This window comes from Rhamphochromis sp. 'chilingali' (assembly GCF_963969265.1).
Source record: "Rhamphochromis sp. 'chilingali' genome assembly, chromosome: 22".
Taxonomy (NCBI): Eukaryota; Metazoa; Chordata; class Actinopteri; order Cichliformes; family Cichlidae; genus Rhamphochromis; species Rhamphochromis sp. 'chilingali'.
Window position 1 is genome coordinate 22,814,442 of NC_137950.1, and position 18,609 is coordinate 22,833,050.

Genomic DNA, 18,609 nt, shown 5'->3' on the forward strand with positions numbered 1-18,609 from the left:
GTGTTTTCTTCTCTCTTATTACACACATCAATGTGTGTAATGTCCACTTAAATAACAGAGGAAGACAGAGAGCCAGAACACAGGAAGAAAAAAAAAGGAGAAGTGGGAAAAACATGTTTTGGCCCTTTTCCCTCCTTTTTGTCTTTAAGTATCAGCTTGGGTTTTTTCCCCACCCCTTGTGAATCTGAGGAGTGTTTTGTGATTAGTATGCGGAAAGGAAGCCGATTTGCATAATTAAGTGCTACAGAGAAAAAGCAACAAAGTTTGTTAGTTTTACAACTATGAGTTTAATCGTTTACAAAGAGTTATTTCTGCTCAGAATACTTTAAAAGTTAAAAGATCATCGTTCAACACGTATCTTCCTGTTTTCATTTTAATTCTTTTTAGACACACATGTATTTTTTTTTAAAAGGCAGAGACAGATACCATTAAAGAGGTTAATAATCACAGAAGTGGTAACAGTTAGTAACCTACACTTGGCACTGAAGAGTAGATTAATGTTGTACTACACTGTTAATTGTCACACTCATAGTATACAAAAAGGCACAGAAGGCAAGCAAAGGAGGCTCAAGTTAATACAGAGAACATCAGAGACTCCAGTTTATCAGGACATTGTGACATGATTACTTATGACACATGAAGGATAGTGATAGTTATCAAATTATTCTCCATAATAAGGCATAATGTTCTCATCTGAAAAGGTCATTTAATGTTATTTTCACGTACAAAATAGGATATAAAAATACATTATAAACTTGTTACAGATGTTACGAATGCATGTTTTCTCTTATATCAAGGCATCACTTGGCTTGTGTGTGTGTGTGCGCGTGTTTGTAAAACCGTACCACACCCTCGAAAAAAAACAAAAAAAACAACACATGCAGAGACATAAGGACGACTTCATCTCCAGCAGCACAATCACCCGAAAGAAACAATAAAACAAAGACATAAAATGTAACACTGTTCTACGGAGGCGTCCGAACCTCACATAAACATTTCAGACGTAGCTTCGATACTGCGCTGCACTTCTAATTCAAATGAGCCACCTTTTATTATTTTTATTTATTCTCTTGGCACCGTAATTTGAATTGAGAAGAGCCGTGGATGTAAAGTCGTAAAAATGGAGATGATATAATACCAAGCTGGGCACAATGCCATGATGCCATAGTAAAAGATTTAGGTGTAACATTGTTCCATTGCTCTCAATAAATAAAGGCACTGTTGTTCAAGCTCGCTGAATACTGTAGTGTGGAGAAAAAAAAGGCATCGTTGTGTAAGTCCTCGAGAATTTGACAAAAGGAGTTCAACCTTCCCTCCCCTTTATGTGTGTATTCATACTGCACAGGCTTGGCATTCGTCCTGTATGTGTCGTCTCAGTATAAAGACACGTTACCTATTAGGAAACACTCAGAGATACTTTGGCATTTTGGATTCCAGTTTGTTCTTTTTCCCCATCGAGCACCTGTCGCTTTATAATGAAAGAAGTTTTTTTTAAAAAGCTCCACGTTGGCATTTTATGTGTTACCAAGAGGAAGTAAGAGACATTTTTGACGGTACGTGCTGTGCAGTATCTGACCTGTCAAATGCATATCTGGAACCGTCTTTTTAAAAGGAAAGCATGACAATACGTGAGCATTTGTAAATGAATTATAAATGTTATAATGTGAATAAGGTAAGAGAGGTGCCCGCTGAGGAAAAAAATGTATCAAAACACCAACATATCTCCGTCAGTTTAGTATTTATGGAGGGTTTCTGTGCTGGATAAGTATCACCATTATCAGTTTAGTTACCATGTTATTATTATTGCATCAAATGGACTGAAGGCATGGCAGCTCAGAGAGACAGTGTGGCACAGCCGGGGGTTATTTAGGAGCCCTTCACCAGTTTGTGGCCCATCCTCAGTAAAGTCTACTGCTTAAGGTTGTAATTTCGACTGGCTTTGGGCTATCGGAAGAAGGCACGTTTGGTAAAGTTTGGGTTAGGACTCGGTGATGGGCGGGGTCCTGAGGTTTATTCCCATGATCGCTGTCGTCTGGTTGGTTGGTTAAACAGAAGCAGCTGGGTTGCTCCCAATGTTCTGGTCTCTGGTTGGCTGAGCTTGGGGGAGTGGCAGGGCCGCGGGCCAATGAGCGCGCCAGCGGGCAGAGATGGGTGGGTCATCAGTGGACGGAAAGGTCAGAAGGTCAAGGGGTCATGGGTTAGTTGCCGTGGCAGCTAGAGTTAGACGGACAGAGACGGACAGACGTGGAAAGGAAACAAAAAGGGCACATAAAAGGGGGGACATAAAAAGAAAAAAAGATAGAAGAGAGATTAGTGTCAGCTAGTGGCGTCGGGATGACAACAAGGCAGATCTACTGCAGTCACACAGCAGGAGGCGCATTACACAAGAGCTGCACAACACCTTCATGAGCTCCGCATAACCATTCGCGCAAACTTACATCAACCTCTGGGTGTTGACATAAGGAATGGCTGGTTAGCAATGCTCACATGTGCTCATGAATGCGTTAGCAGGGCTGAGGTTTAGGAGGCGCCCCTCCTGTCATGAGACTGCTGCTATAGTGATACTACTCATGCTAGCTGGGCTACGTCTAGCACAGACAGACAGTGAAACCATGGACAGAGAGGGAGACGGCATGGTTTCATGTGGGTGAGAGAGTGACCTTTATGTCCAAGGAAAAAAGTGCTCAGGCCTCAGAAAAACTTTCATTTACTCACAAGTGGAGCTCATGTTTAGCAGCAGGCATAAGATCTTGGTGATTAACTGATTATTGATTATGGTTTGATCCATTTGCTATGAAGTATTAGAAGAGCGCCTAAAAACTACAGTAAGCAAAGAGGCACCGTAAGAGACAGCAATGAGAGGTTAAGAGATGGTGATTTTAGAGGGACTTAAGAAACAGTTTCACAATAGACAAGTCTATCTGCAAGAATTTAGAGGCTTTGGTTTTCCTTAGAGATGTTGTTTTTTTTTCAATAGTCATCTTTATTGCCTTTTAGTGTTTTTTTGTCCATTGTGTACAACAAGAGCGCCACCGCTCACACACACATATATTGTAGCTAGCTAAGTCCATTTCTATTGCATAAAACAGTCACGAGGCCCGTGAATCGAGAAGGTCACCTCATCTTAAATACACAGAGCAAAACACTGCCTTCATTGCCACCTTCGCGGTGACTAAAACAGTAGTAGCTACACACTTTGAATAAAGTTTTACATGGAGACACTTCATCTATAAAAAGCATACCATAAAAACAAAAATAAAAATTTACAAACTAAAAAAAAACCAAAAACAAACTACAAGTATTTCCAAGCGATCTTGTTCCATAAGCTTTATATAAGCACTTAAATCCTTACTTAAAATCCCTATATACAAATTTATTTTGCAGCTAAATACATGGTAACAGCACCACTCTGGCTAGGAAATAAATGAAAGATGTAAACAGCCCCAATGATAAAGTCCAGTGGGCGACCGATAAGACCACAAACAACAGTATTTCGTACAAAAGAGCTTGTAACACAGACTTCAGTAGTTATCACACGCTGTGTTTTAGTAGTAAAAACTAAAGATCGCCATGAATTGAAAGATCTTTAGAAGAAAGAAAATCCGTTTAAGTGTCATGTAGTAAGTGGGCGTAACACAGGATTTCATCAGTAATAAAAAAATATCTGTGGAATCTAGTGGAATGAAGTTGGGTATAAATATGTTTCCCACAGTATTTGCAGGGTCAAAAGTAGTACTGAAGAGATAAACAACAACAACAAAAAAAAAAAAAAAGTTTCTGAGAGAGGACTCCGAATCCAGAGTCACAAGGACCGAGTCACATGAATGGAACGATCCATTCTAATTGAGAGGTTCCCGGCCTGAGAGCCATCCAGTTTAAGTTAACAGGCGAGCACAGATAACCGCTGCAGCTGTCACCCCTAACATGGTTCCTCCCAATCCGCTCACTTATTTCACTTTCACTGCAACAAATACTGTTTCACATTGTGACCTTTTCGCCTGACACAGTTACTTCTTATTTAGGCATGCCATATTACAGACACATGTAAACTGAAATTGGTCCATTGGTCTGCATGCACACACGCTAACACTCACACATACAGATACACATACACATAAAGTGGCTGGTGAGCTAACTAACCTCTGTCTGTGGTCACTACCCTTTGGTAAGGATGGATTCTCTTGTCGTGGCGTCGTACCTTAGTGGTCATGGCACCTGCTAACAGCCATTGGCATCGCCAAAACAGAACACAGAAGGTTACTCATCAGAAAGACATCAGACAGTCCACCCATGGCACCAACATCAGTGAAACCAGGAATTTACAAAGTGTTCAAGGCTGAGGGTGAAAATAAGTCAAACACATCTCGCTTCTAAGAGAGAGAATCTTTTGTTGTTTTGTGGTCTTCTGTTCTCTAAAGAAAATATTAAACCAAACCACTAATTTCTCATTAAGCTTCACTAGTAGATTCAACATCAGCTGTAAGCAAAGTCACTCTATATAGCTCTGTGATCAAAATAAGCTTTAACATAGGTTAAATCACAAACAGCAGCTCTAAAATATCTATGGGTTCACTAAAATAGGTTAAAAAATTACAAGCGGAAGCTGAACTATTAAAAAAAGTTAAATAGCTGTCACACCACAACACTAGTGTGCTAATACAAAGAGGAAATTAACAGGAATGGACACTTGACTACATAATGACTGTTGAGGAATCTGTCATCCTAAAGTATAAGCAAACTTTGCATGTTTGCTCTGTGGGATAAGTGTGTAGGAGGATGGGAGGGAGAGGAGGAGGAAAGGGGAGGAGGGGTCTCTGCAAGCCAGTCCGTGTGTGTGCTAGGAAGGGTTGCTATCGCTTAGCCTTTGGTTGGGAAAGCCATACCTGCAAAAACACAGGGAGAAGGGACTGTTAGCCCAGCAATGAGCTTCTGCATGCATCTATATATGCTGTGGATGTATTACAAGAACTGGATATGGTAACCAATTTGTCCCTGTGGCAAACTGGGCCCTTTAATTAAGTTAAACTGAAAACTTTGTCGCTAAAGTGCAGTGAATAAATAATTTATTCCTGCTTTTTATCTTTTGAAAGGGTTTAGAAACACAGTTATCATGATTTATCGTAGTTAACTGCCTTGAAATGCATCAAGATTGGTACAATTGCTGTATTGTAACTGTATAGTGATAGTGTCCAGTGGCGATTATAGAATCTTTTTAGCCCTTGGACAAAATTTCACAACAGGGCCTCTCCAACTAAATAATCTGATACAACACCAACAGCAGTCCTGTAAAACAAACAGGTAACACATTAATCTAATTTTTATTTTTGCAACAGCACCAAGCTGACTGATTATGACGTTTTAATACTGTAACTATTAGCTTCTACGTTCATCTAGCCTGCAGGCTACATTAACAAGTAAATTGTAAACAGACTTCCCAACTCACATTCAACTGTCACGTCATGGCCAGCAGATCTGGACACACCAGGCTGCTCTGCTAGCTACGATAACAAATGGCAAACATCAAAGTAAACAAAACAAATTATTTGATGCTTGAGGAAGTTATGTTATTTAAGTGTCCGTTAACCAGCGTTAAAGCTAGACTAGCAATTAGCATTATATTCTGAGGGACACTTTCGTTGAGTCGTTAGTAGGGTTGTTTAAACAGATTCATGCGTGCCACAGTAGAAGGGGAGTGAGTGGAGTCAGGAGAGGCCCTGTTAGGGAGGTCAGGTCTCTCCTACTGTCATCATAAAGGATGCACATTTCCATTGCTGTAGTTTAAAGTTCGTCAGCCCTGGGGCCGGGAGCCCCAAGCAGCACCTCTGACAGCACTGCACGGTGAGCTACACTGTGATAATCTTATCTTTAAATTAAATGTAGTAAAATAATAATGTGCACTTTTATATGACTCTGCTAACCACAAATCTATAAATGTAGGTTTGGTGATGCTAGTGCAGAACTTTGCTGTGGCCCTGTTCAGTATTTCAGTGTGAAATTTTGGGGGTAAATGGGAAGGGCAAGGAAAAGAAACCCTTACGGAAGGATTTTCTTTTCTAATGTTTGGTAAGAAACTTTTATTGGAGTCCAGTATCCAGTTCTCATAATACATCCATTGACTACGCATGACAGTGCAGGACTTTCCATTTTTATATACCTAATACTCCAGTTGAGTCAATCGGGTATTCCAATATGGAGGGCGTGAGTGTGTAGGGATACTCATAGGGCGTGTAGATGATTCCAGATTCGGGCCCTTGCTGCACCAGCGCCGGATGTGGATTGGCTCCCGGCACGAGAGTGGAGCTCTGGATCTGACGGATCAGAGGCATGAGTGTAGGTGTGGTGACAGGGGCGGGGTTGCGCAGGGTGGGGGGCAGGACGGGCGTCGGGCCTGTGATGATCCGAGGCGCCTGAGGGGTCGCTAGAGGAAAGGCAGCGGTGGCTGTAAAGCACACAAACATATAATAATGAAAAATCTGAGCACACACCCACATGTGAGCGCACACAAAGTGCACATACAATAGACAGAGAAGAAGAAGGGAGAACAAACAGTCTATTTAAAAGGAGAAACAGAGGCATTGTTCATATATACAGTGGACTCCTGTACCAAGACCCTTCCTTTGTCACCCACCAACCCTCCTCCACATGTATCTATGATGTCATCCTTACGCGTCTTGACATTGGCGTCTCTGTAGGTCCCATTGAGAATGGCCAGCTCCATCAGCTGCATTTTCTTCAGGTTGTCCTCCCCCTCAGCCTACACCAGCACATGCAAGCAGAGCAGCACAATCAGCTTCCTTAGCCATGACTGTCACTGACCAATTCACAAGCAAATGAATGAACTTTTGTCAGATTCCCTTCAAGAAGTCATCAAATCTTACAGTATGCTAAATGTTTTCTAAAGGGAAAAACGTCGGGGATCTTAAACACTGCCTGTGACGAAGCCGAGCAGACCTTGAACATAGCCGCCCCACCACACAAGACATATTCAGTGTCAGCGACGCTAGCTTCTTAGCTCTAGTTACAGCGTGGTGAAAAGCTTGACTGATTTACATTTCGAGAGGAAGGTCAGCTGGGTTAAACTAACACATATCATTGACGTTATCCTGCACACAAACACACATACATGCACAACCATAGATTAACAGGTGTTTTAGCTCCTGACTGCCTTCACACACTCCTCACATACTTTAAAGCTGAGGGCTGGCGTGTACCGTGCTGTGACTGAACGGGAAGTGACGGCTGATTGCTGCAATAGACCCCCCCCCCTCCCGCTGGGCTTTTCATTCTGTTTCTATTGTTGCAAATAATGCAGAGATGAAAAAGGAAAGGCTTTGTGATTTCGAAATATGTGCCTTTGTGGTTATGTGTCAAACACGGGATAATTTAGAGTATTGGTGTGTGTGTCCCTGTGTCTATATGCCCGTGTGTGCGCAATGTTCCAGTGTGATCACTGTGTACGTTTATGTGAGTCTGTAGGGGGGCAGTAGGTGGGCTGGGGAATGTGAGAAATGTTGAGGAGTGCAATCAAAATGTTCTCTTGTGTGGACAAAAAAAAAAAGAAAAAACATGGAGAAAAAGGAATACTGTAGCCAGTAGTTGGGAATGAAGTGAGTTGTGAACGAGTGAAAGCAGTGATGGAGTGGGGAGAACGAGTGAACAGACTCTCCATTCATTCCCTCAGCCTTTCAAACAACCCGGGGTTTCCATGGAAACCCCTTTATGCGTGTTCCCTAATTACCCTAACCCTTTACACATACTCTCTCATACACACAGAGACACACACAAAAAAAGGCACAAACACACACATATACACACACACTTTTGGTCTGACAATCCCCCTTCCCCCTTCCATGCATACCAACACAGCGAACTCTGATCCAGTCACACAGTTTTTCCCTCGGTTCTGTACGTAAAACGCTATACTGATACTCACAGCGGGCACGAGAAGTTTCTTGACCTCGTTGATGGCCCGCTGGAGTTTGATCTTGGCGCGGTTGTGTGTGTCCTCCACTGTGATCAGGACGTGGAGGTCCTCGCTGAGGTGCTCCCAGTTGGGCTTCCCTCGGTTCATCTCCTCCTGAAACACACAAACAGTTTAAGAAAAAAAAGAAGCTCTTTTTTGAATGCACCACACACAACCTCGGTCCTTTTGCTACGGAGAGGGAACAGGATTTTCACTTTTCTTTCTTCTTTGGCTCTGGTTCTGGTTCGCCCTCAAACTACACACAAGGCTCAAGGTTGTCTAATGCAACTCGGGAGGCGTATCAAACTCGTGGAACAACGTGCTGTTCTTCAGTGGTTACACAAGATTGGTGTTGCATTGAACTGAACTGAAGGTTTTGCACTCTTGAGTTTTTGTGTAACATCTCCCTAAATCTCTTTTGTCTTTAACACCTCCTTTCTTCCCTTCTCCCTGCTCTGTCACTTCGTTAAAACTGATAGTGAAATGACTAATAAATCAACGCTTATGAAGTCGTTGTCAAGTAAAACACCAACGACACTGCAGCTGATTGCATTTGTCGGTTTCCTGGTAAACCTGGTTACACACATGTTTTGGATGCATCTGTGTTCCAAATAGCTCCATTATCTGCTTTTGTGTGTTACAGATAATTCATAGTTTTCATGTGACACATCATTATACAAGGGCCCACCTGGAGGGCAACACAAAGCTTTCTTACACTGCCCGAGTTATTTTTTTTACCAGCTTTGTTTTGCCGAAATGCCGGTTTTTCGGATGCACTAATGAGCTACTCGTTTTTTTCGCAACTGATAGGGAAGAGCAGAGTGCAGCTATGCAAACCAATTGATCACAGCAACTCTGTCAATGGTGGGTCATTAAAACCGACATCAGACATGGGTTTTGATTAAAAAACGTCATGTAACCTTTTCAAAATATTACTGCCTTGTTTTTAATGCCCCAGAACAATGACTCTCAATCTAACAACAACCAATCCATGTTAGATGGCATGCTTCCCTTAACTAGTCCTTACTATTGCTTTGACAAGGAACAAGTCCTTTTCCTGTCTCATCTCCCAAATGTCATAAATGTTGGCTCAGATTGAATAAACTGTACGTAAAACTGCTGTTCTTCCAAAAGAAGGTATAACCCACAACACATATGTAAAACACTGCAAATGCTGAGCTCTGGCACAGACTTCACAGCTTTTAGTGAAATGCTGTGACAGATGCAGTATATGGATTGCAGGTACCCAAAACTTGCAGTTTGTTTACACATCTTTTATTTTTTGGGAAGATCATCTAAATATTTAAGGCTCACAACAGATGGAAAAACCAACAGGCTTGTGTTGGAGTTTAATGGAGTGTGTCCAGTATGTTGGAACAGGCGCCAGTCATGTAGCTGAAAACGGTGAATTGCAATTTCCTATCATGTAATTCAAGCAATTTGAAGAAAGTCTGTTTGGGAATAAGCTTGTTATCGTCAGCCTCACATGGACACCTGGGTTGGCAAAATCTGTTGGGTGATTCGGTCAGCCACACTAGTAAAAACATTACATTAAAACTTTATTTATTAAAAGAAAATACCAGAACTCTGACACTCCAAAGTTTTCTCTTTCTTTAGTGATGTAAATAAGTACATTCTGGAGATTTCCTCCTAAAAGCTGAACACTGACCCCATTCTTTTAAAAATCTGCCAGACAAAGCAAGACATAGATCTTGGTTAATAATTTTCACATTTAATAAGTGATCCATTTAGAAAATGGATGATGAGCAGCATGAGATGTCATAAGACAAGGTGCGATTTCAGTTCAACTCCACATGTAAGCCTATACTCACTCTGTGTGGATAAGAAATTAAGAGATTACAGTGGAGAGCCACAAACTCTTCACTTGCAACAATACTAGTGTACTTTTTAAGATTTACACAACTTATTTGCAGATACACATACTCTTTACTTTCACACAGCAGGTTCCTTCTCCTGTGTAGTAAGTATCTTTGCTGAACTTCCAACTATTTTTCAGACTTTGCAAATCCACCTATTGGACCAAATTAGATCCTTTGATGGACTGCTTCTGGCCCCCGGGCTGCATGTTTGATACCCTTGGTCTAGACTAAAATATCTGAGCAAAGGTTTCAGATTTTTCTTAGGCATTCATGGTTCACCAGAGATCTTTTCCACTCAAGTCTGACAGGAACATTCTTGGTTTTCAACTAAATAAAACAGCACGTGAATGGGACTGCTGTGGAAATTCACGTCCGCCCCCAGCATCAACCGCTACAGCTTTGCCTACAACTTTTCCTCCAGCAACTCTGTCAGTACAAATTTCCTTTTTTCAAATGCTTTGGTTTGCCATTGTTGTTGTTGATGTTAGCCTTAGCTTCAAGCACAGCGGTGCATAGAGGAGCAGCACATTGTTTGCAGCAACTTGAATAAACAAGCAGACACGACACTCGCAGTGTAGTGCAAGGGGAGGGAAACAAGCGATCTGGGTCGAGCCTAGAATAACAAAATCCGCCGAGTAACAAACCAAACAACAAAAGTTTGACAAAATGGCAAATTCGTGGCTTATGTGAGGAAACATTTCTTGACTATGCACAGTTTAGTTGCCAGGCTTGCTTCTTTCCTTTCAGTCTTCATGCCAAGATAAGTGAATCCTCTTCAGTTTCAAATTTGTTATACAGAAATGAAAGTGATAGCAATCTCATCATCTAACTCCGAGGAAAGAATGAGCAAGCTTGTCCTTCAGAGCTAATCCTCTGAGTGAAGCTTCACACAACTTCTAACGCGACAGCAGAATCGTAATTTTGTTTTTCAGAATTGACTGCCAGATATTACAAATTATAAATAGACTATTTTCCCAGTGAAGATAACTGCGAGGTGCAGCTACAGTTAAAACAGAAATTCCGAGATCTCAGTGTGGCATTCCGGCAGATTGTGTCCTCTGTGGCTGTTTTGTCAAGTGAGATGTATCATTTTTGAAGAGCACTAAAAGTCAACATCTTTCTCCCTTCTCCCCCAGTTGCCTCCCACTGTGTCTCTGTTTTCCTTCCCTCTCTGTCTCTGTGTGTTTCTGTATGTGTGAGTCTCTGACTGAGGGGCGTGCAGGGTAGGGAATGTTCTGGAGAGAGAGAGAGAGAGAGAGAGAGTGACTGGGGAGGGGGGTGGAATGCTGGACTTGCTCCACCTGCCGTTTGGAAAGCTTGAGCCGACTCCGTCCAACAGCAGACACCAGGGGAGAGGAAGGGAGGACAGATGGACCGAACACCAGGACAGGAAAGAAAAACGGAGCAGCAAAACTCAGTTTGAGAGAAGGAACAGACAGACAGACAGACAGACAGACAGACAGACAGACAGACAGACAGACAGACAGACAGACAGACAGACAGACAGACAGATAGATAGATAGATAGATAGATAGATAGATAGATAGATAGATAGATAGATAGATAGATAGATAGATAGATAGATAGATAGATAGATAGATAGATAGATAGATAGATAGATTTGCTCCCACTTAATCTGTCTCTCAGTTTCTGAGCCAACTCATCTCAACTCACTGCCTTTTCCAATTAGCTAGAAAATTATATATAACCTACATTTTATTTATCTATCCACCCTTCTTTCTGTCTTTCAGCTCTTTGACCCATCATGGGATACATGGTCTGCTTCTGCGTGCACGTCAGCTCGTTAGGATGACAATTATCATGGTCTCGGAGAAACATTAAACTGTGTTTGTGGCTAGATGTGGCAGAGTGGTCAAAAAGTCATGCATAACTATGCGTCAGTTTAATCATTTCACCCAGTAAGGCCCCGAGATTTCCAAAACTGTTACATCTAGTTGCTCTCTGTCAGGGTTTTTCCTGCATAGGGGGAAATTTGGGTATTTTTAATTTGGAGTTTTACATGCAAATAAAATATGAAGTGAAGGAAAAAGGACTCATTGTTTCTCCTGTGCATGAACCACATGTGCGTATATTGTTGTCTCTCCCCCCCCCCACGACCTCAGAAGTCCCATTCTGGGCCTGGAAAAACCCGTCTCTCTTCGTCCACTTCAGCCTCGCTCTCTATATCTATCACACGTCCCCAATGTCCTGAACATAGAAGCTAATCGTGCATGCTGCTGAACATGGATAAAATTAAGCTACTCGTTAAAGGTTAGACACTAAGATCATCTAAACCACAAAATAACATATTTTTTTTAAATTACACTTACTAATATAAACATTTTTCATTTAGAATTATATAGACCCACATGGAAAAGATATATATAAATCTTATAAAGTTTGTATCTGTCTTGTGTGAAAACAGATATAAGATCCCTAGAAAAATTATATAAATGAAACTTGTATGTTTTGGATACTTACTAAAACAATATATGAAAGTGGACACTTTCATGAGTGAATCATATAAGCCTTATATGATTCACTATATGAAGTAGGCCACATCTGATGCAAGGTTTTTCTATTTCTTTTCCATATGGGGATGCTTGATGATTCACTCAGCTTATATATCATATAGATTTCTACAATTTTAAGCCATGTTTCAGTGTGTGGTGGGTTAAAACATTCTTTCTCCAAATCACAGGTACTGTTAACAAGTTACAAAGCAAGTCTTAGCAGTTTTTAAATCTCTGGAGGAGTGTAAAGGCTTTTCAGATTCATCTCATTGTTGAGCTGTAAAGCATCTAAAACTAAGATCTATAGGAAACACACCAAAAATGAAGCTTTGACAGTAATGTCTTGCCTCAGCCAGAGTTTCTCCAAGTCGACTTTCAAGCTAAAAGGAATGTAAACCTGCCATGAAACACTATTACACTTTGATTTGATTTCTTCCAGAGTTACATGAAGAGAATACCATCACTGCCACAGCTAAAAGCTTAGATTGGCTGCAGACTGAAAAGAGAGGAAAACGGCCAGCTTTGCAATGCCCCGAGGCAATAAAATCCACCTACCTGGGCCCCACTTGTTAAAATGTTATATCATTTTCTTTAATATGTAAAAAAACAAGTGAACAATGGATCTGAGGTGGAAAGATTGGAGGTGCAATCATTCTATACCAGTTCCCTTCATCAATAGTCTTTCAAATTCATATTTCCCAAAATATATTTGCTCACTCCCACCTCCATGCTGTCAGATTCTAGTAGAGTAGCTTTGCCTGATTCACCATGCAAAGTAATCCTTCTTATACTAGCTATTTATGTAGACCCTTCAGGTCATCTTCTGCATTAAACAGCTCATTTAACTCTTCTCCCTTTAAGGCTCCTTTTAGCTAGCCTTCTTCTCATTGGCTGCCCCTCAAAAACAGAAGGTTTGATCAGCAGGTGGTTGGAGCTTCAAAGGTCGCAACCAGAATTAGAATTTCACAGATCAAAGAAGAGAAACCAACCAAGCAGTTGCATTTTTGGTGCAATGGTATGACCTATTAAAATTAACCCCATCATTGAACCTGTGGATAGAGATGACTGAAAATCGAGAAAAGTACATCAGACTCACTTTTAAAAAAGATAACGTGAAGATGTACGAAAACAGTCCTAAATGTGATGATAAAACACACGTATCTTCAGCGTTACTTGGTGCGTTTACCTTCTTCTTGTCTCTCATGGAGCCCTTTCCTCGCACCATAATCTTGCAGCCGGTTTCCGCTTCCAGTTGCTTGGCCGTCAGTCCACGTGGGCCCAAGATCCTCCCAACAAAGTTGAACTGCGCAAAAGAGCGAAACACACAGATATAAACAGAGCTGAAGGAAGAAATGATTTGATGCGCACTGCAAGCCAAAACTGTGTCTTTACTATGTGCCAGTATTTGTACGAGCGAGTGTGCCTTTGAGGTTTGTGCATCTGCGATGTGTTTGTGTTACTAAGAGAGACAAAAATAGCTCATTATATGGGTGCTGGCTGGTGCTCGTGGCATGACAGGATAGCGACATTCTCTTAACCTTATCTGTCACTAAGACTGAGTGATTAACTGGACAGCTGCCCCCCTGTGTGTGTTTGTGTGTGTGTGTCTTTTTTTTCTGCCACTATTCCCTATTGCTCTGTCTTTATCCACTTGTCTGATAACAACTGTCCAGCTTCTTCCACCTTTTCTTCCCTCCAGTTTAACCAGAAGTTAACTTGAGTAATGGCTGCAACATATTTCAACCTCTAAGGTCACCCTCGACTTTCACCTACACTCACACAAATCCAGGTTTGTGTGCACACTCCTCTCTAAATTTAACCCTGATCTCAACCATTTTCCAATGTAGTCCTGCATGTGTCCTGTTAGTCTCTTGTCATGTGAGCGAGGACAGCCTGTCATTGTATTTGGTAATTTGGCGAGCTGATGCGTGGAGAAAATCATGTGAGTCGTTCAATCTGGATCAGCATAACTCATATTGAAGTGCTTAGCTTAGCTGTACTTGGCGTGAGCAGGGATGTGCTGGATGCAGTGCACTTGTCTTTATATTTGGTGGAAAATCTTAATCCACTGTTTTGAGCTCCTGTAAATATTTATGGTATAAACCTAAAGGTGAAAACAGCGTCACAGTGGGGAGATTTACATCACAATATTGGCTTTTGGAGTAAACAAACCGAGATATTCCTGCAAATTATTCATTTATATGCCATTGGACCCACTGGCTATGGTTCATTATTGATCTATTTTAAGTTCAGATTACATCACTGGGTGTAGACAAAGATGATCTCAGAATGAAATCAGCTTTTAGATGAAATCTAAATCAAAATGTCCCTGTGATCAGGAGCCACGCTGATTTTCTGGCATCCTTTCTGCACTAAGAAGAGATAAAGCGACAACAGTGAAAAGTAAACAGAAAGGTCAAAGGTCACTGATTTGCCCACTCACATCTGGGTACTCTTTGACAGGCACGAAGAGCTTCTCCTGCAGCTGAGCCACGGGACCGACAGCTTCGGGAAGTTCCTCCATGTCCCGTCCGTTGAACATGCCGCCATTCAGCGTGTCGTTGTACATGTCTTTGCGTACCCTGCCAATTTCTTTGGGGGGGGGGGGAGAAAGAGAGAAAGGAGGAGGAACTATGAAAGTCTGTCCATGGAGGAGGGGGACAGCAAGTTTCACATTTCTTTCTTCTCTTCTGTCCGTTTCTTAGGACGATGACTCACCGTCGCCAGAATTAAAGGAAGCTCTGACAGACAAACAGGCAGGAGACAAGCATTCTGCACCACAATGTAAAATCTGTATGCTTTGCAATAAGGTGTCCTCCATTTCTGACAGCCTCCTGTCTATTTCTTTCTGTGTGACACACACACACACACACAACTATAGATCAGATCGCTGTGTAAATAATGCGAGTGAAAAACAGAAGTTACTGGGGGCCTTAGTGACCTACCAGTCAATGAGGGTCCTGTGCAGGGCAGTCGTTCAGAGGCAAATATGGAAAAGGTATCTTATAAAGCAATATGAGTAAGTATTAGTATTAATACTAGTATTAGCAAGAATTTTAATCTGTAATCGCTTTTTTCACTTATCAGCATTTTTTTTGTGTACGAATATCTTGTTTTGTCCAAATATCACTTGGATAAGTTACAATCAATGAATTTGGCTTTAAAATTAACTTTAAAAATAGATCCCGAATGATTTTCTGAAACGTTTCAGCTCGACGAAACATCAGAAGAGACTATAAAACATATTAGCATACGCAGTCACTGAAAAACCAGAACAGCTGACTTAAGTGTAAAAATTAATTTCTTAAAAGGTCTAATCTGTGGCTGGGGTTTGCTACAGAAGCACCGTTATAAAACAGACTATGTTTGTCTGCCTGTGTGTTTGTTTAGTGCTGTCTCGATGACCAATGCTAGCCTCTGATGCCTTTGTAATGACACACTAGCACAATAATAACTGGTACTGGAGCAGACAAACACATATGTGACACATACACACAGACCCCTGGTTTGAACTCACACACTGACAAACACACTTACACACACACACACACGGCAGAATAACTGCCTTGAGGCGCAAATATCATCTGACCTAAGCACGCTGACAGGCACGTCTCCCTGCTCTGAGAGTGATAAGTCTGACCGTAATAACTACAGTAGGACGCTATAATTACAGCCACTGCCGCAGTGACACCGATGATCCCCTAATGACCAATTCTAACCTATTGGACACCAGAAGTGACTATTAAAGCAAGCACACAAACAAATCTGTGCAGACAAACACGGCTTTTGTCACACTTGAGTTAAAAGTAGCTCGAGGAAAATGAGAAGTGAAAGAAGAACAAGAAAGTCCAAGGAAAAAAGACAAAGCAGGGAGCTGCAGCAGGCCTTATCTTAACACTTCAGCCTGTCATAGGACTTTATATATAGACTGGGCAAGAGTGCAGCCTTGGAGGAGTCAAGTAGCCTGACAATGCCTTACATAAACTTTTTTTTTCTGATATAGAGGCCTTACGTCTGAGCAGCTTGACCACATAACTCAAGCAGAAGACACAGGCAGCCTCAAAAATGGGAATGGCACAATGTCTTTCATGCTAACCATGGGTGTCACATTATCGCCACTGAGGGATGAATACGCTCAGCTGTCAGTCCTTAACACGAACACAACCAGAGATGTTAACTCGACCTCTTTACCGAGCTGTAGAGGTCGTCTGATATGAGAACAACCTTGCTGCGTCACGAGACTTGTCACAGAGCGCAAAGTCGGGACCTCTGTGATCCTGATGTGCAGCAACCGCAGCAAAAACAGGCCTTGATAGCTGGTGGCAACTAGAGACATTTGAGCTGTGTCTCTTTGCGATTCCTCTCTTTTATCTTGCATATCAACAAGTACAACTAATCAGGTGCATTGATCCTCTGTGCAGAAAGCATGACTTCAGGGTGTGTAAGCAGCCAGATACAGATATCAAATATTTTGCACAGTGACAGAGTCTCGTTCCTGCTCAGGGATGGGCTCAAGCATTCACACAAGCCTGCGCATTAGGTCACTGGGAAAGACTAACAACTGTCTGTTTGTTCCCATCACCAACTGCCCCTCTGTGAATGTGTGTGTGTGTGTGTGTGTGTGTGTGTGTGTGTGTGTGTGTGTGTGTGTGTGTGTGTGTGTGTGTGTGTGTGTGTGTGAGAGAGAGAGAGAGAAAGAGAAAGGGAGAGAGAGAGAGCTTTGCTTCTCTCAACAAATTAAAATGTGACTTCATGCAACAAACACATCCCCTACATCCACAATTTGAAGCCAAGAATGTGGGTTTACACTCACAGCTCGGCAAATGTTTTGATATCCAAACAGTCTTATTGGACTGTGAGCAGGATAATTTACCACTGTGTGATGTGGGTAACACTGCTGTTACGTTTCTGGGGAGCCACTGAGGAATTCCTTCAGTTAATGACTAATTCAATAAAGTCAGTCGATAACGGCCACGTTTTATGAACACTGACCACTAAACTGGACGAGAGACAGAGAGAGAAGATGGCCTCATCTCCCCCTGTAGTGTGACAAGTGGCTACAGAGTTCAAAGCTTCAAACACATGCGGGGGTTACCTTCATCCAGCAGCCGCTCCAGATGCGTGAAGATGCCGCTGAAGTTGGGCAGGGAACTCATCACCTTTCGGTCGTTCATCAGCTGCATTAGATAGTCCGGGTTGGACTTGGGTCTCTCCTTCACCTCTGTCTCCCCAACCATGGCTTTTGATTAAGCAATAAAGTGACCTAGCGAGCAGGGAAAACTTGATGAAGGGTTTATTTTCTTTTTTCTTATTTATTATTTTTTGAGGGGGAGAAACACACGCCCCGAAAAGCGATGCGAGGATCCCAGAGGACTCCGCCGAGCGCGACCCGCTGACCGCTTCTCCACCTACTGAGAAAATTCAACTCTCAACTCCTGTAAAATCGACTGTCCCTCGGTTAATATCTCGTATGCGAGCCCTGTCTTCTTCCACACGGTTCCCCCTCTGCCCGACTCTCCAGAGTTTGAAAAAGTTCCTGTACGGGGAGAGAGTTCAGCTCGGTTTGACACTTTGCCCGACTCCGCGCACGTCTCCGGCGGTTACAAGTTTACCATCAACTAGTCTGATCCGCCGCGGCTCCTCTGCTTATGTCCGCCGGTGTGTGGGTATTCTGCAGCGGGGATCGGCTCACTATCATATGATTACAGTACAGCAGCGAGACGAGTGGGCTATCGGGAGCGTGCTGCGCGAAGCCGATATCTGTGAGATGGGCGGAGGAGGAGGAGGAGGCTCGTGCCCGTCCCCTCGGCAGCAGCAGCAGCCTGAGAAGCAGCACCCCTCTTTCTCCCTGACCCCCGCACACACACACACTGAATAACAATAAAACAGCTCAGCATAGGTATGCACACCTGTTCTACAACAGTTACTGTCCATCACTCGAATCATGAAGGGTGTACGCCCCCAGGATCTGAATGTTTTGAGGTTCATGCACTTTATTATTATTATTTTTTAACTTAAAGTCCTGCAGAGAGGACGATTGTACTTTTTCTTACCTTACTGGATTCGTTTTCTTTTGATTTCAGTAGATCTGTTCATTACAGTTTAGGTTTTCTTATAAATATGTTCGATTTTTGGTTTAGTTTTCACGAGTTTTCAGTACTAATTTTCCTTTTCCTTCGTTATGTAATGGGTAGCACGGCTTATATTTTGTCAGGGGTAGCAGATGTGACGTTCAGAACTGAACACCAGTACA

General features: G+C 42.2%; 1 protein-coding gene across 6 annotated transcripts; it reads right to left on the bottom strand.

The window, feature by feature from the left end:
• Positions 1–686: 686 nt before the first annotated feature.
• On the bottom strand, positions 687–18,139 carry qki2 (QKI, KH domain containing, RNA binding 2). 6 transcript variants are annotated; one of them, XM_080872383.1, is made up of 9 exons: positions 17,452–18,139; positions 14,800–14,948; positions 13,543–13,659; positions 7,934–8,077; positions 6,667–6,754; positions 6,155–6,439; positions 4,884–4,907; positions 4,141–4,215; positions 687–2,214 (listed from the first exon to the last, which is right to left on the bottom strand). In XM_080872383.1, the coding sequence occupies exons 1-9, from the start codon at positions 17,591–17,593 to the stop codon at positions 2,192–2,194; spliced, it is 1,047 nt and encodes a 348-aa protein (XP_080728509.1). In that variant the 5' UTR covers positions 17,594–18,139; the 3' UTR covers positions 687–2,191. The 6 variants fall into 6 exon arrangements, with proteins under 6 accessions (XP_080728509.1, XP_080728508.1, XP_080728511.1 ...); XM_080872382.1 differs by having other exon boundaries at positions 4,141–4,218; XM_080872385.1 differs by lacking the exon at positions 4,884–4,907.
• Between the last annotated feature and the right edge of the window lie 470 nt (positions 18,140–18,609).